This window comes from Podarcis filfolensis, assembly GCF_964270895.1.
Source record: "Podarcis filfolensis genome assembly, chromosome: 7".
Classification (NCBI taxonomy): domain Eukaryota; kingdom Metazoa; phylum Chordata; class Lepidosauria; order Squamata; family Lacertidae; genus Podarcis; species Podarcis filfolensis.
Genome location: NC_139603.1, coordinates 42,063,801 through 42,086,177, shown reverse-complemented (window position 1 = coordinate 42,086,177; position 22,377 = coordinate 42,063,801). Strand labels below are relative to the sequence as shown.

Below are 22,377 nucleotides of genomic sequence, written 5' to 3'. Positions count from 1 at the left end.
GACATTTTTAGAAAAAAATCTCTTTAAGTAGCTACAAGTATCACGAAATTACAAATAGAAATCAGGAAATAATAACTAAATTATTTTTTTAAATCCATCAATTAAAAACATCATAGCCAGTAGCTGAACTGGCTTAAACAACTCAAGAAGCCTGAGTAAGCAAATAGGCTTTTAGCTGACTTAAAACATTCAGCTGATGGAGCTAAGCAAATTGCATATTAACATTACATGACCTTACAGGAAACTAGGCTCAGTATATAAAATATGCCTAATTTTTAATGTAATTTTTACTTCACGTTTACTTTACCTTTCACTCATTCATCCATTCTGCCTAGGGAATGTGGGATATGCTAAGAGTTTAATCGTTTCCTTTTCTTCCCTCTTACTCTTTGAAAAGCTGAAGCAATGGCTGTGATTGACCAAGATCAAGAAGAATTTGAAAGGGAACACAGATTTATTCAGGTAGGAAACATCGTAAAGAGGCTATTATGATCCTTTTGTCTATAGGTAATGATAATTCTTGACGTTTTTGTTTGCTACATTTTCAGGAAGAGAAAATGGAACTGCAAAATACCTCTGGATTAGAGGACTCTTCATGGAAATGTGTTAATAATGGCAACCCACTAAGAGGTTCACAAACTGACTTTAGCAAAGATGCTAGTTACCTACGGCTCTCTCTAGGAGAGTTCTTTGGTCAGAGGTCTGAGGCTCTTGGTTGTCTCGGAGGAGGAGGTGATGTGAAACGGGTACGTAGCTGTCTTGTCCACATACTTTTACCACTATATGTACATACTTGGTTTTTGACAAGATTCCTCTCAGACTACAAAATAGAAATAAGTAAATGAGCAGGCTCATCGCTGAGTAATAGAGCATATGCTTTGCATACAGAGAATGCAGGTTTAGTGCCGTCCAAATTCATTAAAATATCTCTGATAGAAGGACTGAAAGAGATATATGCCTGAGACCCCGGAGAACTACTGCATTTTATGTAGCCCATTACTGACTTGTCCATGAGGTAGTCTCATGTGCCTGTAAACACCTGTTGAGTTATTTTCTACAATGGACTGTGAAACATGGGCAAAGAAGCAAATATTTGAAGGCAAGTTTGACATCTTCCAGATCTAGACGCTGTGTTGGCCAGCTTCTATTACTACATGTTTCTCAAAGCATTTATCACGAACGTTGTTTCCTCTTACAGCCATCTTTTGGTTATCACATTACTTCACCGGAAAAGAGACAACCTCTTCCTTTGTGGAGGCAATCTGATGTATCTAGAACAAACACTGATGAACAGAATTCTCAGACATCTACTCTTCAAGGTAATTTCTTGTAAACCTAATAATTTCCCGAAACCTAAGAATTCTGTGCAAGTAGCTGTTTTATCAGGCGAAGCCAACCTAGTGGCCTCCAAAGATTGTGAACTACAGTTTCTCATACTTCCCACTAGCATGGCTAATGGACTGTTCACAACACCTGAAGGGCATCACGCTGGCCACGCATGATGTTAGCCAATTGTTCACTTCATTTCCAAAACCTGATTATGTATTGGGCCGAGTCTGATAACGCTATATAGCATACAGTTGCAGACTATGCTGCTAGCCTGCCAACAGAGTTTAAGTGAGGGCAAGAAATTGGGGTCTGTGTTTTATATTGAGCATATTCCAAAATGGCATTAGAGGACTGCTCTGCCCCCTGGCAACCATGCTGCAGGGTCCTGCAGGGTTTCATGCTGTTTCATATTAATGTAAGGAGCAGCTCATATTTTTCATGCAGAGGGCAGGATTGACTCATGGCCAACCCCTCCAGGGGCAACATGTCAAAGTGGGCATGGCTGAAGTCTAAAAGTGAGGATAGCTAATTTTAAATTTCTTTTAAAAAAAAAAAGACACAGAGGTATCGCAAAAAGCTTTTGGTATCGTAACACTGGGGATGCATAGGAACTTTTAAAAGTTACAGATAGGTAGCCGTGTTGGTCTGCCATAGTCAAAACAAAAAAAAAATTTTTCTTTCCAGTAGCACCTTAAAGACCAACTAAGTTAGTTCTTGGTATGAGCTTTCGTGTGCATGCACGCGAAGTGTCTGACGAAGTGTGCATGCACACGAAAGCTCATACCAAGAACTAACTTAGTTGGTCTTTAAGGTGCTACTGGAAAGAAAAAATTTTTTTTTGTTTGAACTTTTAAAAGTCATTTTGGGCTGTGGGTCAAAAACCCTGTTGGGGCTATATGCAGGCCAAGAGGTTTTTTTAACGGATTTTAAAATTTTGGTTTTAATGCTTTATTATGTGTGGTATTTAATGGTACAGATATGTAAATCACCCCAGAATCTTTTCATGAAGGATGGCTTAGAAATCATAGGTTTCCTTATGCAGCTTAGTATTATCCTCACACACTGTGCTTGGTATGAAAATAAGCAGTTAGAGTACAGATAGAATTAAATTGCTTTTACATAGGATTTTTGTTATTCCAAATAGATCTTAGATGTGTGCTTAATTACATTTGTGTGGTGTTTACACTTAGAATGGCCATGTTCAGACAATCATTCATAGTGTCATAAAACACATTTCTCTCCCCTTTTCACATTGGCCAATGACTTGGATCTCCTGCCTTGCATTAATCCAGAATTCCCCATTGCATCCAAGCCAGGGAACTCTACATTAATGTGAGTTAACAAATCAGGTTAATAGAAGTATCTGTGCCAAAGCAAGTATACAACAGAAAGAGGAGGAACAGCAGCATGAAAACATGGATAATGATCTGAATATGGCTAGGCGCAGCATTAACCTTTGCAATTTGTTCTTTGCAATATACATTTCTTTTATTGGCTTATTGTAAGCAGTATTCTAGCGAACACAAGCTAACTTTTCTTGTCTTAGGGGATGTAGAAGAAAGCATTAAGGAAGACTCGCACTTTGCATCTGCTACATTTACCCTTTGTGAAGTGAGTGCAAAAGACAGAGAGGGAGGAAGGGTAAGTATTTAGATATCAAAAGCAAAATAGATATCTGTTAAAAAGTATTTCATTTCTTTTAAGAATTCTGAAACAAATATTTCAGTGTGTCTAAAATACTGTATTTTTCCATGTATAAGATGCCCCCATGTGTAAGACGACCCCTATTTTTTTTAACCAGAAATTTAAGTTGTTTAGCTTTTTGGGGGGTGGGGGAGGTCACTTCCACCAATTGCTCACTCGCCTGCCTGCCACTGCCGATTGCTTGCCACAGCCATTGCTAATTACACACCACGCCCCAGCCACCAATTGTCTGCCCGCTTGCTGCCACCGACAGCCCACCCACCCACCTATTTGCCGCAGCCGCCAGTCACCTGCCTGCCTTGCCACAGCGCCAATCGCCTGCCCAATTGCTGCTGCCAATCTCCTGCTTGCTGCTGCCATTAATCACATGTCCCCCCTCTATATTCACTATCTGTGTATAAGATGACACCCAATTTTTGCCTTATTTTTTTTTTTAGCAAAAAGCATTGTCTTATACATGGAAAAATATGGTACAGTTAAACCTGAAGCTGGAAGTTAAAACACTGTCTCACGAGTGGAAAACCTGGTCAATTTTTCTGAATAAATTGTCTGAGTAGCAGAACTACTACTGGATCAGACCAAAGGTCTGTCTAGTCCCACATTCTATTCTCAGTAGCCAGCCAAAATGACAATGGGAAGGCCACAAGCAGGACATGAGCGCGATGATGCAGTTCCTGTTTAAAATGCTCAATAACTGGTATTCAGAACTATACTGCCTCTGATATTGGAGGCAATATAACCGTTATGACACGAGTTCAGCTTTGCTACAAGATGTTAAAAATGTCAACTTTTCATTTTTCCAACTTCTAGGAGAAATGTGAAGACAGAAAAGTTGAATGTAAGCAGCATGAGCCATCTATATTAAGTATAAGCACAATTGCATATGCTATTGCAAATGCTTCTGTTAGTACTGATCCAGCACAACTCGCTGCTTTGATGACGAAAGCCTCAAATAAAAATAGAGAAGTAACTAACATCCCTGGAGGTGTCAAACTCACAGACTTTTCTGCCGCAAGTCAGTCCTATGTCAACAATGTAGAAAATAGCACATTTGACATAGAGAAATATCTCAGAAAAACTGATGAAGTTGAGAATGACGGTGAATCCGAAAGCGTAATTAAAGATGAAGCAACTGCCAGGGACTTGCGTACAGTTTTGTACAAACAGGAATCTGAAATGCCTTCTCCAAGAGACTTGTCCAAAAGTAATTTGTCTATCAGGCATGGAGAAGAGAAGCTTAATCTAAGCATAATACATGAGGAAAACAGTTACAGAGACTCATCTTGTAAAACAAGTTTTGAGAAAAAGGAAATGGAATGTTTAAAAGCAGCATCTAACATAGGTGAAGACTTTCTTCCAAAAAACCTGACTTCTTCTGTACCAGATTCAGAAAAGAGACCATCAGAAACTACCACCATATCTTTGGAGGATAGTGAAAAAACACTTCCCAGTAAGTCTTTAACATGTCTTATAAACTGTTCGGTAGCTGTGCAATTTTAAAAAGAACATTTACAACTGACATTCACAAAATGGCAATTATTTCAATGCAGCTTAATGAAAACTTTGGGTCAGTATGGCTTGTAATGAGAGAAATGCTCTTTTGCAGTGGAATAGATCTTTTGACCACACGCATAACTCTTTGCACCGCTCTTCATATGGGCCTGCAAACAATTCAGGAAATCTGCACTGTGGTTTCTTATTTTTGTTTGCGTTGGGCAGCTGTGCTTGATAGTTTCAGAACAAATCAGGATACAAATCCAACTTCCAGCCATGCCATAATATCCTGGTGTGTTTGAAAGCTGCTAACCATAATTTTCCAGTTTAGATGAAATGCAAACTCTAATTAATGGAAGAGTTTGTGGTTTGTTTGCTGGCTTGCATGAAGGTACTGCATGTGCAGCCAGAAAGCTCACATATCAGCTTTTGATGCCCATATGTGTTTATCTAAATTATTTATTTTGTATACAACAAGGTTCCCAAACTCTGGTCTGTGAGCAGCATTCAGGTGGTCTACAGTGTGTCTGCATTCACACATATTACATTGTATTATGTTGCATTATGGTTTGAATGCTATGGGATGCAAATTATGGTACAATAAAATACAATATAAGCAATTAAAGATGCAATAAGAATACAATTAACATTCATACAGCTTCTATCACAGTGTGTTGTAAATGCTACAATAGGCAGAAAAATAATTATGTGGTCTGCCAAGATCATAAGTAATTTCCGTTGGTCTGTGTGGGAGGAAGTTTGCAACGCATTTATAAGAGTGGAAAACCCTGCATCTCTGGTGTAAAGTCAAAAATGTATAATTGGATTGTGAACACTTTTTTCTTTATCCAGCTTACTCTGAATCAGAAGGAAGAACCAGCAAGAACACTCTGCCCCTCAGTTTAAAATCTGTTCCAATATTGCTTTCCCCTCTTCCTGTACACCCTAATAAGGAAAAAACTACATCCAATATTAAATACCAAGAGAAACAAGATGAGAAGATAATGGAAGAGAATGCTGCCGGCAACAATGAAAAACGTATAGCTTTTGAAAATATATCTGCTGATAATCAGAAAGATGTTGGTGAGTAGAGTATCGGTATATTGATTTCTGCCGAAGCCTGCTTTGAAAGTAAGCTGAAATAGTTTGTTATTTATAGGTTTATAAAGTTTATTCTTCATTCCTGTGCTTGATAACTGCTCTCATCCACCTCTGGAGGCTGTTTCTTGGCCTCCATTGGAAGAGAGCTGCTTTCCTCTGAGGCATGGTTGCTTTTACAGAACATTATTTCTTCCTTAGTTTTAGTTTAGTTAGGTGGGCTTGGTTTTGGGCTTCTGGGCAGAGAACCCTAGTCTTCAGAACAAGGCAAGAAGAGGTATTATGTCTCCAAATTGTTCGCAGGAATCTAGGTCACTTGTCCTTTTTCTAGGCCTGTAACCAGGTACTAAGGGCACCCAGTTGACATTACTTGGATTTCTGAAATGATCTCACTTATTCTAACAGACCAGGACCTAGTTCAACATTATGTTGGCTTGCCCCAAAATTTTGTTAAGATCTATACCCCCTGGATTTAAATGGAATTGTAAAGGACAAAAGGAGCACACTTCTTTCCATCAACTCTCACATTGCTTGATAGCAAGATTTGAAACCATAATTTTTCCCAATTTATTGTAGTGTTTGCATGTGATTTTCAGCAGAAGCAATTTCAATCTGGACTAAAATGTGGCAAAATACATTTGTCTTAAGCATCTTACTGAGTCGCTCTCTAACATGTTCAAGCTCTGCAGAAATCTCACCCAAATGTTCCCTGGCCCTTATTACTTGGAGTTGCAGCCACTCTGAAAGTGGGAGTACTAGCCTCATGGGTATTCTGTATGACTTTATTCTTTTCACCTAGTTCTCATAACTTGTGGCTCATGGAGCATCAGTCTAATAATGGTCATGCAGTAAAGTGGCCATGGTAGCCTTTGGTGCATAGCTGTTTTCAAGCAGCCATGGGTTGATTCACACAGAATATTTTGTCCCTCTGAGTAAGACTCTCTAAGTATTGTGGTTAAAAACGTGTTCTTTTGATAACTAAGTCAAAGCAGAAGGGTATCAGCGTGACTAGCTTCAGGGCTAGACCTTCCATTTATAAACATTCTCATTTCCTGCAGTTTTTGACAGATTCATTGAATTGGGTTGTCCAGAATCGGGTAAGGGTATTTCAGGCATGGCCAGAAAACTCTACCAATTTCCCCTGGGATAAGGAAGTGATTGTTTCAGACAAAGGGGACAGATTTTGAGCTGGCCACAACTTGGTTTATTAGTAGCCAAGACACCTCTGCTGTGTATTTCTCCCGTTTGCCATCGTTTTGAAAGCAATGCCTGGAAAGAATCCCAATGATTTTGGTTGCCACATTCTATAATTTATATAATAATAATAATTTATTATTTATACCCCGCCCATCTGGCTGCGTCTCCCCAGCCACTCTGGGCGGCGGCCAATCGAGTGTTAAAAACAATACAGCATTAAATATTAAAAACTTCCCTAAACAGGGCTAATAATAATAATTTCTTATTTATTCTAAATAAATAATTTATTATTGATTATACAGTCTGCCCTTTCTACTGGCACTTGAAAGGAGGCAAGCTTCAGCAACCGCTTCACTGTTGAAGAAATGCCCATCTGAAGAATTTGAGCACAATTGCTAAATATATCTTTATAGGATGTCATCTCATGACAAACATGGGACATAAACTGCCATAGTTCTTTCTGATCATTAAGAGGTTGGCATCTGGGCTGACACCTGCATTTTATGTATAGTAAAAAGGTGGGGCTGTGCACAGTCAGAATGCTACATCTCAAGGATATCCTTCTATCATATACTTCACTGTTTTACCATTTTTATGTCTAGGTATTTCATAGCTAAATATGAAATCCCTAAACGTAGGCAAATTTCTGTTGAGAAGTACTGCCTCCTGAGGTGGATAGTCACTGATAATCTGAAGTCATTCTTTCCATCGCTAGGAGGATTAATTTCAACATCTCCTTTTTAAAATATTCAGGTAATGCTGTTGGAGTAACAGAACAGACACCTACAACTCCTATGCCTTGTATACAGATTTCAGATGATGAACAATACAGTTTCAGACCTTCAACGTCTCCACTTATTCATTCATCTCCAAATGAAGCTACTGGAACTGCTCTTTTAGGGTAACTATTGTGTGGGAACATGAAAAGCCCAAATGTGGGTGGGAGTTAGTAGCTGAATATGGTTAGATGGTTAGATTGCATGGTCTGAGCCATACAATCCATTATTGCCTACTGTATTGGTACAGCTCCCTCAGGTCACAGTCGGTCTTCCCCATCACCTGACAGCCCTTTTTAAAATGAGATTCCTGGGATTTCCTTTGTGCAAAGCATGCTCTCTGTCTTTGAGAGATAATCTCTCAGTTGAATATGCACATTAACTAATCATTGGCAAATATTACTTTTGACCTCTGTACATGAGGCCCTAATTTTTAAGCACTCTTCAGTCAATATAAACCTCTTCAAGACAGTTGTCATAATATAAAATGGCAGTCAATTTTACATATTTAAGTGTGAACTAGAAATGAGGACACTGCTGCTGCTTAGCATTCTTGCCAAGTGAACAATATTGCAGTATTCAGTGTCAAATCAAAGAGCCAGCATCATTAATTTATTCTTATAAATTATGTGACTCGCTCAAGTAGTAAGGATACTCCAGAAATTAATGTAGCTGCCTATTAGCTACTGAGCTACGTTCAGGCTTTCGTTGCTGGAATTTAAAACCTACACAACCTGGCACCAGGATCCAAACCTGATCTTTAAGATCTTCCACAGAGACACTGCTGGCCGTTCCACAACCAGACAATTGTCACTTTGTGACATCACCAAGAAGGCCTGCTTCCTGCATTGTCACCCATCCTCTTGGGTAATGCCTCTTAAAATATACTTTTACCCAAGCTTTCCTGGACTCTTAATTTTTAATTATCTGTTTAGTACGATGCTCAATGTTACCTGTGGTGCATCACTTTGTGTTATTGTTTCTCTTCACTTTTAGGAATTTTGTTAAATGTTATTATCAATATTCCATTATTTATGTAAACTGCTTATTTTTATTAAGCGGTATACATTTGTTTATGAAATACTGTGGTGATACAGGAAAAACGAAAGACAAGCCTCATGCAGATGTGATGCTACACAAACAAATTACCCATGGTGCTCCTAAATCCAAGTTCACTGACTGTTGAACAGGTAGCCAACATGGTGCCCTCCAGATGTTTTGAGACTACATTTCCATTAGCTTAAGCCAGCACTAACCAGTGTCATGGATGATGGGAACGTTAGTCTTACCAGCATCAGGAGGCTACCCCCAAACTATGTTTTTTGAGATTATGGTCAAACATGACACTGAAGGGCAGCTAAGGTGATAGAGTGGGGAGGCAGAGCAATTGGATAATAAAAGAAAGGTGAAAAAGCATGAGTGTTCAATCACTTGATTATTAAGCCAAGGCTGTGTCAGGGTCTATACTGTGTCTATTACTGGCCTGTGGAGTGAAATGAGCAAAAGCAAACTCAAAAGCTGCATCTAGCCTCTTTCTAGATCATGTAGTTTTAGCAGTTACTATGTCATTTTGCTTCATGCAACTGAGATCTAGAAACACTTCTTAAAGGATTGGCTCAGATATGGCCTCCTTTAAAGGCTAGTAGCACTAAGCTGGTAGCAACCATGGGTCTGCTAGGTCACACTAAGACCAGAAGGTGGGAGGTGGAACATTGGAAACACAGTGCTGGTCTGGTGGCAACCACTACTCTTACCGTGGAAACAGATGAGGGGCAAATCACATTACTCATGAAATGAAAAGCCGGATATTATTAAATGGTTATGTAGGCAGTTTGTATGTGGGTACATTTTTTTAAAAGTCAGCATTCTTTGTGTTTTAGAGCTGATGCTGACTGTCCTGCTACAACATCAAATTCTAAGGAATCATCTTGCAATGATAGCTTACCTCAGGTGCTGTATACTGATCATAGCTTGGGACGATTGACCTTTGTCTCTGCCACTGAAAAAACCCTTCAGAATCTAACTCTGTCTAGTCCAGAAACATGTCAGGTAAGTAGCTTGTTAGATGCAAAATATTTTTATACACCAAGTTTCAAGTTGTAGTTTGATCTTAGGTACATTTTATGAAGAACTACCTTCCCAGAAGTATAAAATATTAGTCAAGGATCAGTGTAGTATAGTGGATGGTGTACTAAATTTTGACTTGTATTACCCAAGCTGACATTGTTACACTTTAGCCAGGACTCTGACTTACTCTGTACAGTGGTACCTCTGGTTATGAACTTAATTTGTTCCGGAGGTCCGTTCTTAAGCTGAAACTGCTCTTATCCTGAGGTGCTCTTTCGCTAATGTTTCTTGTCCCCTTAAGTACAGTGGAACATACATATAAGGGATTGGATGAGTAAGGAGAACTAATTTAATGTTCTGGTCAAAATGCACTGTAAGTGGTAGAGTTAACCTCCCCCACTGCCACATTGTAAACTTACCATGTTCATGAACCTGCTGCTCTGGAATTCAGATCAGTGATATGAAAAACAAAATGGCAAAATCAAAGCAAATATTCTTAGGACACTTGTGAACATGAGCTAATATGAATTAATAACACAGTGGACTATGAAAACTCATTTGTGCAGTGCCACAGGAGAGGAGAACCTCTGGCCTGTGGACCAAACTTGACCTGCCAGGCCTCCCCATGTGGCATGCCAGAATGTTTTTCTCAAAGGTATGCCCACCTGCCCCATAACTGGCATAGTCTGTGATGTCAGGTGTGGGGCAGGTGTAGACAGCATGGAGGAAGCAGGATTAATCCTCCACGCATTAGCTCTAATCCTAATTTAGGCATTCCAGCAAGTTCCCACAGGGAATTGTCTAGTACATCCCAAACCTCTAGAAAGTAGGGTTGAACACTGATACACAAGGAGTTCTGTCCTGCTTGGGCTGTATTTCCCACGTCCATGGACCAATTTGGCAGGTGGGTGGGACAAGCCACCTGCCAGACACCTGACATCATTATGACATCAGGTGAGTGACAGGTAGGTGGCCCCACCTATCAAAGTTGACCTGTGGGGAGTGGAAGAAGATAAAGATCTGCTCTGCTGGGTCAAAAATGTTTCCCATCCCTGCCTTGCCTCATGCCAACTACTATGCTGTACCAGCAGGGCTAGTACTGGTGACACGGCAAATATTGCACCTAACCTTTAGTTGCACATACACACTTGCTCACTTAATACACCTTGATACTTCTTAAGAATTACTTTTTGCTTCATTCCTGGGGAAGCAGCCGCCTGGAAGCATCATGAGATTGCTGACTTTATATGAAAAGATTGCAGTAAATACTCACCTTGTACCAGCGTTGTGTGGCTTTTAAAAATTAGCTATGATGAATTTATTTAACATAGTCGTCTGTTTCACACATCACGTTAAGCCCATGCTATGGTGTGCTGATGAATGCTGCTCAAACTGCACCTGCCTGGAGAGAAACCACACATTGAGCCTTGCACACCATGCTAAGCTTTCACTGTGGTTTTACCTTTGGCTCAGGAAATGGAGGAGCAGAGTAGGTGCAATTTGAGGAGCACGCTGTTCATTCACAGTGAGCCATAGTTTGTTTCTAACTGTGGTTTAGTATAACATGCGAACAGGGCCAGTAAGTATTGTTTCTGCATTTAAAAGCCTTGTTTTTTTCCATTGAAGAGGATAATCAGTTTAGGCTATAATATTAATTTATTTTGTGAATTAATTGTGGTGTTTTGTCTACTTGGTAGGCAAGTATAGTAGGCTCACTTTCTGTGTGTAGAGGCTTTTAATATGTACTAATCATAAGCTTATTACAAATTATAAATGCTAATCAGAATTTTAATATCTTCTATTCAGAATAATCGTGCTAGTGGCTGGGGCACAACAATAGTTTGGACCAGCCCAACTTCAGCATTGGAAGAAGAAACTAAAAAAAACATTGATTTGCAAAATAACAAACATCCATCACTAAGCAGTGCAAGCACTAGTGTGAGAAACCATAATAAGAAGCGAGAAATAAACAACTCTGCAGATGCTTCCAGCCTACCAGAACACCAGAAATCAACTGGAGAGCAACCATCAAAGAGCAAAGATCAGTCTGCACAGAAATGTTTAAATAGTAATGAACTGGGAAATGTTGAAGTACCAGTAACAGAGCATGGGTGTACAACCACAGCACATGGACCAGGCTTAGACTCTCAAAAAGATGTGCCTGCTCATGACGGTTTAGGTGACTGTATTTCATTAAGTCAAAATAGAGCAAACTTTAAATCACATGTTCCTGTTTCAGAAATTCCAGCCATATCTTCTCAAGTTCCAACACTGCTAACAGGGTGTTCCCTTAGAACAACACCATTTGCCCAACAATATCTGAGAAGCTTGCCATCTCAAACAAATATAGCTCTGCCTCAGTATCAAGTTGGATGTCCTCCAGTTTTTGGTGTTCCACCAGGACTGATTTATTCTACCATCCCTGTGGGTCATGTTCCAAGCTCCCTGACTGCTGGAATGACACCAGGTTCAGAAGTTGGATCTGGAATGTTGGGTGCAGCTCCACAGTGCAACTTCATATCCAGCCAAAATGTCTTTAGTAGCACTTCACATACAGTACAAGTAGCTGATGCTGGTGGACCTAGACAGCTGGAGGAATCTGTGCCATTTGGACTTGGTAAGTTATTCGTTTTTCTTCCAGCAGCCTTATCTAATGCCCTTTGTGGTCAGGAAGACATTTACTTGGACTCTTGGTCATTCTTTTATATATTTAAAATTTAAATGAGCATCATGTACCATCTTTATTTGTTCTTCATTATATGTAAAGCAGCCAGTGAACAATTTTTTCTCCTGCTCCCTTTGTCTGCTCCAAGAGGTTGATGAACCCTTCAGAGCAGATTTGAAAGGAGAAATCCTGTTGCATGAGCAGAACTCTGCCTGCAGGCTGTTGTATAAAATCCATTTTATCCAACAGTTGGATAAAATACATTTTAGCCCTGTTTTATGTTGTCCAAAATTTGCAGTTGAAACAATTTATTGGTTGTTTTCTCTTTCCTAGAACGTGTAAAAGTCCCAGAAGAAGTAACATTCCCTAATGCTTGTTGTGTGGGGCTGACATCACACACAGTCCTTAGTATTCTTAACCCATCTGAACGGTGGCTACAGGTCAGCATCGGCCTTCTTAGTATTATGCTTGATGGCGAAAAGGTATGTACCAAATCTTGATATGTATTATGCATCTTTTAATATTTTACTTTTTTCTCTAGTGAAGTAAACCGTGTTTTAAACTAGAGATGGTGGCCTGCTTGCCAGCCCTCCCCCAAAGGGCTAGAAAATTATTAACTTGAAATTTGGTTGAAGCTCTGTACTTTTTAGTATCATTCGACCATAAACTATGATGGACTTCAACACTCTTCCTCCTATTGATAGCAATCCCTGTTTTTCAAACACAAAAGTCATTGTGATGAAACTTCCATATCTATGTTCCATTTCAAAAGTATTCACCAATGTACCGTGGGGAAGGGGGGCAGCACAGCAGTAGAAAGGATTTGGATACGGTCAACGCAGAACCTTTAAATGCCATCCTAATTCTTTGCATCTATTTTACACCTCTCTATTGAGAATTACTTGCTTTGTCCTGAACCTCTGATTGTGTGTGTGCTTCTTTTTTTGCAGATGGACCCTCTGAAGCACAGGTGCTTCCTGTTTAAAAACAAAACTGTCATAGGACCTCGTACTACAGAAGATCTAAAAATGCTGTTTCTACCCTGTCAAGCAGGAGTCTTTCAGTGCGTGCTTAGTATTGCCTCTTGGCCATTTACTGCAGATGCAGATACAATAGTCCAGGCACAGGCCTTAGCAGCTAGAGTGATTGTGAATGCAGTTGCTGAGATTCCCGATATTGAGGTAAAAATCCATATGAGTGCATAATGCATAGTTCTGATAAATACATAGTTGGGGAAGGGGTGTAGAGTGCCATTGCCAGTCATTGTGAACAGTACTGAGCTAGATAGGCTAATAGTCTGACTTGCTATAAGGTATCCTAGCTCGCTTTTATTAATGTATTTGGTACATTTATCCTGCCCTTCATCTTACAATCTCATAATAAGCTACAAATAAAGCAAAGTACAAACAATCCAAAAAAGACAGAGCAGGTTAAAAGGTACCTTAAATCAACTGAAGACAAATAATTTTATAAGTTCTTATAGAGCCAACACAGCTCCTTACAGCAGCATACAGAAACTAATGCTAGCAACCTGAAAAGGCCTGGGAAAACAGGAGTCTTAACCAAATTAGATTCTGGATTGTCAACAGATTCCATGCTAGGCACACTCCCTGAGGGAGGGCAATTCATAAGGGGGGCCCCAATGCAATATCCAAAAGGTTTAATTGTTTCCAAAAATTAAAAACACAAAATACAGAAATAAGTGGGAAATAAAAGCAAAGTAGAGTTGTAAATACTCAGTGCCTGATTCAATAAATGTTTTTGCCAGTCACCTACAGTACAAAGTTTGCACCAAATAAACATCCCTGCAGATGGTATTCTGTGACTGGGCCCCCCTAACTGGGCCCCCACTGCTATGTTATCAGCTATATCATTCCACAAATCGTTACCTGAATTCCAAATGACAATACTGAGTCTTGAAACTTCGTATTTCACTACACTATAAAAAATAGTCCGATTTTCAATAATTTTACTATACGATACTTGGTCTCTCCAAATCTACCAAAATTTGTCAGTTACCCATGTATATCAGATTTACATGTTCATCCTGAGGGCTGCAGTCTTCCAGAGGCCGAAGTATGGATGGACCTCTGTACAGTAGGTACGTTTCTGTCCACAGTCACACACTCCTTTATATTCTCCATCCTGGCAAGCAAGAGGCATTATCAGAATTCAAGAGCACATTCCAGCCAGGGAAAAACATTTAAGAAGGGTATAAAGTTGGGCCAAAGAGGAGTTGTGACTTGGGGAGAGTCCTGCGGGCCAGATAGAAAGAGGTGGGGCCACATTTGGCACCTAGGTCCAGTTTTCCCCATCCCGATCTACACGATGAGCAATTTTTAATAACTTCAGATGTTGGTGAAACTTTTTTGTTTCTTCGTTTTGGCTAATCTGTAATAGTAACAGTCAGAATGCTTCTCCAGGAGGGGGCACAGCTAGAATCTCTTGTCTAGTTATCTTTTAGTGACACCTGTTTGCTTCTTCATACAAATAAATATGACTTTGTGTGCTTCAGTTCTTAAAGATATTATTTCCCTCCCCCCTTTTCTAATATTAGGTGGAAGCAGGAACGACAAACCATCTTGACTTTGGTGATATGCCATCTGGCAGCTGGAAAGCTCTTCCACTGAAACTAACAAACAAGACATGTGCTAGAGTGCCTGTCAGACTTGTTATTTATGCCGTAAGTATTCATTCATTTATTTAAACTTATATACAAGCCTTTATCCATAGTTTGCAACACAAAATACTTCACAAAAACAAGAACAAAAAAATGCACACACCAACAACCCCCTCCCAGTATAGCAACTTGTATAGTGATCTCTTGAGAAGCAGCAACTTGTAAGTGACTGCTACATTGGTTCTACAGTATGGGTAACCAGCAGCTTGGTTTTACTCCCAGAGAAGCAGAGAGCCAATGGTAACGGATTACCCTTGTTGTAGTGTGTTGATATCACTTGAGATACTTTCTTTGCATCCTGACATGTTTCTCTACAATGGGAATGTTGGTTGTGTAGCAGGATTTCATTATGCTATTCCCACATCAGCTGTCAGAAGCAGATGTTCTAAGAAGCTGAAGCAGAGGGATTGCAGCTGATGAACCTTATTGCATGGCAATGCAGTTGTGAGGCTGACTGCACTGTAGTTTTGACTTCCATTGATTTAGCAAAGTAAATCCTCGCTCTATTTCTGGAAGTCTACTTCAACCTGCAAATGTTTCATTAAAGAGGTTGAAATATTCACTTCTGCCCTTGTCTCTTCTGCCTGTGAAACCGTTGACCAGGTCACTTTCTTCCTACCTGTCCAATCACTCATTCAATGTTTCTGGCAAGGAAAGCTTTTCCAATACTTCTCCCAGATCAGCACCCTCAATTATCTATTTTTGGTTCCCTACTATATTCATCCTCCCTTCCTCCTGGCTTTCTAAGTGTATGTACATAACGTAACATAGTTATTTACCTTCTTGATCAAGGAAAGTCTTGACTTTCTTGGATTCCTCTTTCTACTCTTCATCTCCATGTCATGTTGCTACCCCTTGTCTAACTTTGCTAAATACAGCACGCTTATTTTCTGCCCCTTAATGTAAACTCCAGTTGCCACCCACCATTACTGCAGCCTTTTCTTTTTCTGGCCTGCAGTTCCCCCCAGCTTTCCAGAACTTGGCTAACAAAATAATTTATGGCCCCTTAGACTGCATAGCACCTCTCCCTAAACTCTTACATTGGGATCCTATCAACTCCTGGATGCAGCACAAACTCCTCATTGCTGCCTTACACAGCTGCACCCCCTCTAATTATCCACTACTTGTAGCTCAATGCACTTGTGACATGTTCCACTACCTTTAGCTGTTTCAAAGATCTCTTGCTCGCTCAACTTGAAACACTGGAAGCATCCATAAATCAAGTCCATAGGATCCATTTAGTATTGCCTATAGTGGCGGCAGCAATTCGGGGTTACCGACAGGAGTCTTTTCCCAGCTTTACCTTGAGATTCCGGAGACTGAAATTAGGAGTTTTTGCATGCAAAACGTGTGCTGTGTTACTGAGCTACAGCCCTTCTTTCAGTCAAAGGTTTATTTAATCTGGCTTCTAAAAGGCATCTATTCTGCTCAGCGCCCCATATGCTTGGAGTGCTCTCCCAGAACCCGTGTGGTACCACCACCTCTTGCTTGAAAATCTTACTCAGTTGGCAAAACAGCAGGGCTCTATTTAGCATATCCTGACGACAGTCAGTAACCTGAAATGCTGGGTAATTTAGGGGTTGGCAGTAATGTTCTGCTTTTAAAATGTAAAAAATATCTTTATTACAGAATGCTGTAGCATGGCGGTGTTTCACATTTTCTAAGGAACCAGTTAACACTTCTGTTAGTTTGCTCCCTACTTGTGACATTTCCCAGCGAGCAGCTCCTTCGGTGATATCCCATGTAATGAATGCAAGAAGTGATGGGCAAGTAAGTCACTATAAACCAAAGGAATATAGTTGAATTAACCAAAATAGTCTTTATCCTTAAATGCTTAGCTGAAAGTTTGCTTTTAGTAACAGAGTTTTTATTTGGGAAGTGTTTGCCTAAGATCTAGGACAAAGCACCACCTTTCAAAAATTCCCCCGTATGTCAATTCTGCCTTTGAAATCCCGGTAGTTTCTGGGAAAATCTGGACGTATGGGAGCCCTAGTATTGGGGACATCTGTCTTTCACTTAAATTGGTGGTGTGCTTTTCTTTGCCAGTCATGATCAGTTGTGTTCAGGTGAGCACAGAACCATTCACACCATTCTCTTCCTACTGTATCTGTAGTTTAGGGTAGTAAAGACTTAAAGCCAAGGTCCTTTAAAATATGATTCTGTGTGAAGATTGTAGCTGATCAATGTTTCAACCATAATCAGTTCTTAAAGTTAAAAATGTTTCATTCTACACATATGTCTTTCTTTCCAGGATCCTGATGTTCTAGTAGTGTGGGTTCAGTTCCATGCACCGAGCAAATGCATCACTTCAGGTATAGATCTGCTATCTTATGAAATCGATGTACAGTGGTACCTTGGTTGTCAAACTTAATCCGTTCCGGAAGTCCATTCGACTCCTGGAACTGTTTGAAAACCAAGGTGTGGCTTCTGATTGGATGCAGGAGATTCCTGCACTCAATTGGATGCCGTGGAAGCTGCGTCGGAAGTTCAGCTTCCAAAAAATGTTCACAAACCAGAACACTTACTTCCGGGTTTGCTGCATTCGGGAGCCGATTTGTTCGGGAGCCAAGCCGTTTGACAACCAAGGTACCACTGTACAGTATTAAGAATCTGTGTTAGTCCAGCAGACCAGAATTCTGCTTGAAATAATATTCATGAGTCCAACCAATATTCAAAATCTAGTATGCAGAGCTTTTGCTACTCAGAACTTTCAATCCTCTTCACAGTTATTTTTTTTTAAGATTTAAATGAACAAAGTATCATGTGAATAAGGCTCATGTGTTTGGAGACCCAGGCAGAAAAGAGCCAAAATAGTATTTATCATTAAATGCTTAGCTGAAAGTTTGCTTTTAGTAACAGAGTTACACCTACTTAGCAAATTAAGGTCTGTGATATTTGATATCATGCCATATGATGAATAGCTCTCACATTAGATATTCAAGAAACATTAAAATGTTTGAACCTCTGCATAAACGTTAGCATACCAAATCCCTGTTTGCAGAATTGCATACTTAGGTCTGACTCGCGTCATATCTAGGTTAAAGAAGACAATGTGCTAGGATTTCAAGTTTCCTGGATGTTCTGGGCAAGGCAGTAATGGGCAAGCACTTATGAAATGTATATAAGCATGTGCCATAAGCTGTTCTGTCCCTTGCATTCAGTGTAATGCATGCCTTTTAATGTGAGGCATGTCAAGCATGCATTAAGCTTTGTAGAAAAGCTGGTCCATTTTACCTTGTGTCACTATCTTTTGTTGAGGCTGGAAGCCAACCAGTTGTACGATGTACTCTGCATGCTGAAACACCTTTGAACACCTGCTTCAACATATCTTTTAGGATGCACTTCATTGTTGCTGTTTCCATTCATTTGCTGCTTTGAAGGCCAGTTATAACACTAAAACATTTCAAAATGAAGAGCCTTGCTTAAACAGACCAATATTGATGTAAAATACTACCATAGCACTAGACACATTCTAATTTGACATCACAGTTGGGTGATTAAATGTTGATAATACTTGGTGTCAAAGCTCATTCTAGAACAAATCATAACATTTTACACTTGAGGATCAATCTTATTCTTTGCACTTACTTTATTCAGATTCTTTGGGCCCTGCAGATGAGTATTTTGCAAGAATTGATGTGGAGGTTGATTGTCCAGAGCCTGCTAAAATTTTAAGTATACCTCTGCATGCAAGATCTGGAACTCCTAGGATATATGCTCCAAAAGGCCTACAGGTACATTTCCCAAAACCATCTTTTGTGATGCAGCTTATTTCTTTCTATATTTCACTTCTAACTATCACTTGAAACCTATTTTTTCTAGACTTTATATATGTCTGCGAGGATGGGATTATCAACAAGGCAGCAGTTGCCATTAAAGAACGCTGGGAATATTAAAGTTGACTTGAAAATCCTGGTAGGTTACCTTACTTTTCCAAGGAATAGTTCTGAAATTACGGTCAACCAAATCAGTCTAACTTAATCAGTACATAATAGAAAGAGAGTCCAATCCACTCTTTCCTGGCAAAAATTTTAAAGTACAAAATGATATTGCACTCTTACCCACAATTTCAGAGGGGGTCATTGTTTCCATCTTGCTTTTGTCAGTGTTTAGTCAACTGGACTCACCCACAGTGGAAAGTGGAGTATAGGGCCTAATCCCCTGGTGCCTGCTTCTGAGACAAGAGAAATAGTAGACACTGTTTCCATGTTGCTGCTATGCAGGGCAGAAGGAAGACAGCTGCTCAAGTTGTTCTGGAATAGCATTATCTACTTATGTGTGTAGGGGGCTGGGTTAATAATGTGATTTTATTTCTAAAGCCACATGGTTGGCCACTAGGAAGCTCTTGCACTATGCAGATGCTACTTAACCCTCCACACTTCCTGGTGAAAATATCAGCATTCCTGCTAAGATCCTCCCTGTGAGGTACAGCTTAGGAAATCATGGTAACTATGCATGTATCTTAACTGATATCTATGAAGTGGTTTAAAGTCAGCATTTTGAATTGAGCTCAGAAACTATAACTGATAAGAACAGAATAATTGTCATATAATTTGATCTAATTAAGGACGTTGGTTACAACACTGTAATTCACATTTGCACCACTTGGAGCTTCTAAATTTTCTTCAAAGGCAGCTCCGTGAAGGGTAACTTATATGTTGTAATTTGGATACAACTAGGGCATTGTTGTATGGGACAAAATTCAGTTTCTCTAGGAAATATCATATCTTGTGTAGCAGCCAGTGGAGACGAAGAGTATTCCTGGCTACCATTGTCACCTGAGCATCAAAGGATGACACCTTGAAGTAACACTATTCATTTCTAGGCACTTGAGCCAGATAGCGGCATATCTGTCAATCCAGAGGACCTGGTTCTTATACCTGGGGAAGAACAAGAAGTGACAGTTGTGTTTTCTCCAAAGGACTATAGAAATGCTGAAAGGTAATGCAACCTAATTGGCCCAATGATATTAAGTAGAATTTCTTTTTACAGAACTTCTAACTTGATGCTTTATTTTAATAGTGTTTTAAAAATCTTGGTACTGCCATCTGGGCCAGAATATAAAGTGACTGTAAAAGGCGAAGTGACTGCGGTGGAGAGCAAACCTTTGGTACAGAAATACCCCAGTTCAGAAGTTCCCCCCATCCTAGCTAACAAGCAGTTTCTGACATGGGGAGGTATACAGCTTGGCAGAACAGTGTAAGTACCAAGAAAAAAAGATATGCTGTTCATGATTGCTGGTGGTACATTGCTGGCGTGAATCAATTTTTCATTCAGGAGTATAAAAAACAGGCAACTCCCATCTTGCGTGCATTGAAAGCACGCGCCATTTTCAGACCCGGAAGAGAGCGGGGTGCGCTTATGCACGCTCTGCCAACATACTCGATGACCTAGAATGCAACCCCCATTCAAATCAGGGTTGCTGGCAATGTATTGTTCAAACATGGTGATGCTTGGATCCAGGAAGTCCCTGCATAAGCAGAACTGTCTTTGCCATGTCCACAGTCAGGTTTGCTGATATCCCTCACTATTCCAAATGACCATCAGAAGCAGCATTTAGGGATGTGTGAGAGACTACAGTGTCACTGTCTTGTCCTTACCGAGCTTCAGTATATTGGTCTTCATCCAGTATATTCCTGTGGGCAAGTACCACGGTAAACAGATAAAATACCTGGCAGCTGGCAACCCTTTTTAAAAGAAAGAAAAAGCGACCCCTTAATGGCACACAAAATTTACTGTTGGATATGCCTGCCTTCTCAGTATTGTACCCTTTGCTGTACATTTAGAAGCAAGCACATGCTGTACATAAATAGCCAAAACTTTAGGCTGTCAATAAGGTTCTAAATATGTCTTATGATGAAAAATAACACTCCTATAACTGAGTAAAATCACAGGTGTACAGCTAGACTAACTAATTCTTCACTAGATCACCTTGGATTTACCATGCTGTAATTCTTGGTGGATTATCAGGGCAGCTGTTCATAAATATAAGGAAATTACTATGAAACGTTAAAGATTTCTATATTTTTTCAGCCAACAGAAACTAATCCTGAGAAATAACTCTCCATCTATTACTCAGCAGTTAAGATTGCTGATAAGGGGTCAAGATCAGGACTGTTTTCAAGTAAGTAATGCAAAACTGAAACTGTTTATATAAATTCAGATTCAAATATACTTGGTATTTGAAACTGAAGCTAGGTTTTATTTTAATCTTCTCACTGAAATAAGCCTTCAAATGGTATATTCTTAGTCTGCCATCCTATACACAGTTACCTCAGAGTAAATCTCATCAAATTCAGTGGGACTTTATCAGCACATATAGGATAGTACAGTGGACATGATTTCAAATTTTAAATTTCTGAAATGTTGGTTTTGTTATGCCAGTGTCCCTCTTACAGCAGTGCTTGCTGCTAGTTTTGTTGTATCAGACTTAAGAATCTTGAATTTTTCTTTAACATACTCTGCATTTCACAGAGCAATGTTATAGTAGAAAATAAAAGACATCTGAAGGCAGCCCTGTTTAGGGAAGTTTTTAATATTTAATGCTGTATTGTTTTTAACACTTGATTGGAAGCGGCCCAGAGTGGCTGGGGAGACGCAGCCAGATGGGCGGGGAATATTATTATATTCAGTGGCTTTTAAAACCACAAATTTGAAACAAATTTAAGATTCTTATAACTAGGGATGGAGAACAGGATGAGGCGATCATCCTGATTTCATGTGGGTGGGTGGGGAGAGAAGGAAGTGCAAAGAAAGTTAGAGAGGATGCCAGTTTGAATGGAGCGATCAGTTCAGCCATTTACACATTTTTCCTGCACTGAGATTTATCTCTGTGCATGGAAAATGTTGCAAAATAGTAATGAATAAAAAACACTTCTTCTTACTGTGTCAGCATTTCCATAGAGTGGCATACTTCAGAGGTCATAGAATTATGGGAGCAAATTATTTGGGTTTAAACTGTTCATTAAAATCTTAACTCTTCTAAAATAATTTTCTGAATTAAATTAATTTGCTGTGTGGATTTTCTTGTGTATTTGCAGTTGAAACTTGGAGAACATGTGTACAATAATTGTGAAATCAAGATCCGTCCAAAACATGATTATTCTGTCTGTCTAATGTTTACACCAACTCGATTAACTTGTATGTATGCAAAGCTTGAAATGAAACAGCTTGGTCTTCTATCTCAACTAGGAATCAAGTTCACTGTAAGTTACTTTTTACACTGATCCTATTTCATGGGATGTTTCTGAATTTATTATGTTCATTTTTGCAGTAAGTCCTTCAGGATGTTTTGAAACATCTTCACACTTTCTGACTGTAAGCCAGACAAGAAATTGACCACTATAACCTCCTTGGATTTTATTTTT

At 39.5% G+C, this 22,377-nt stretch overlaps 1 protein-coding gene across 7 annotated transcripts in view; it reads left to right on the top strand.

The window, feature by feature from the left end:
• Positions 1-22,377, top strand: part of CEP192 (centrosomal protein 192) — a 50,064-nt gene that overhangs the window by 10,293 nt on the left and 17,394 nt on the right. For 5 of the 7 annotated variants that reach the window (XM_083622442.1, XM_083622447.1, XM_083622441.1 and 2 more), the window contains 20 exons: positions 398-462; positions 549-746; positions 1,199-1,319; positions 2,876-2,970; positions 3,844-4,483; positions 5,380-5,610; positions 7,576-7,723; positions 9,479-9,647; positions 11,472-12,282; positions 12,664-12,812; positions 13,281-13,511; positions 14,888-15,013; positions 16,640-16,780; positions 17,262-17,322; positions 18,608-18,744; positions 18,833-18,925; positions 19,836-19,951; positions 20,033-20,209; positions 21,044-21,134; positions 22,051-22,215. In XM_083622442.1, the coding sequence (XP_083478568.1) occupies positions 398-462; positions 549-746; positions 1,199-1,319; positions 2,876-2,970; positions 3,844-4,483; positions 5,380-5,610; positions 7,576-7,723; positions 9,479-9,647; positions 11,472-12,282; positions 12,664-12,812; positions 13,281-13,511; positions 14,888-15,013; positions 16,640-16,780; positions 17,262-17,322; positions 18,608-18,744; positions 18,833-18,925; positions 19,836-19,951; positions 20,033-20,209; positions 21,044-21,134; positions 22,051-22,215 (3,965 nt within the window). The remainder of the gene's footprint in view (positions 1-397; positions 463-548; positions 747-1,198; positions 1,320-2,875; positions 2,971-3,843; positions 4,484-5,379; positions 5,611-7,575; positions 7,724-9,478; positions 9,648-11,471; positions 12,283-12,663; positions 12,813-13,280; positions 13,512-14,887; positions 15,014-16,639; positions 16,781-17,261; positions 17,323-18,607; positions 18,745-18,832; positions 18,926-19,835; positions 19,952-20,032; positions 20,210-21,043; positions 21,135-22,050; positions 22,216-22,377) is intronic. The other 2 variants (XM_083622445.1, XM_083622446.1) reach the window with 1 other exon arrangement.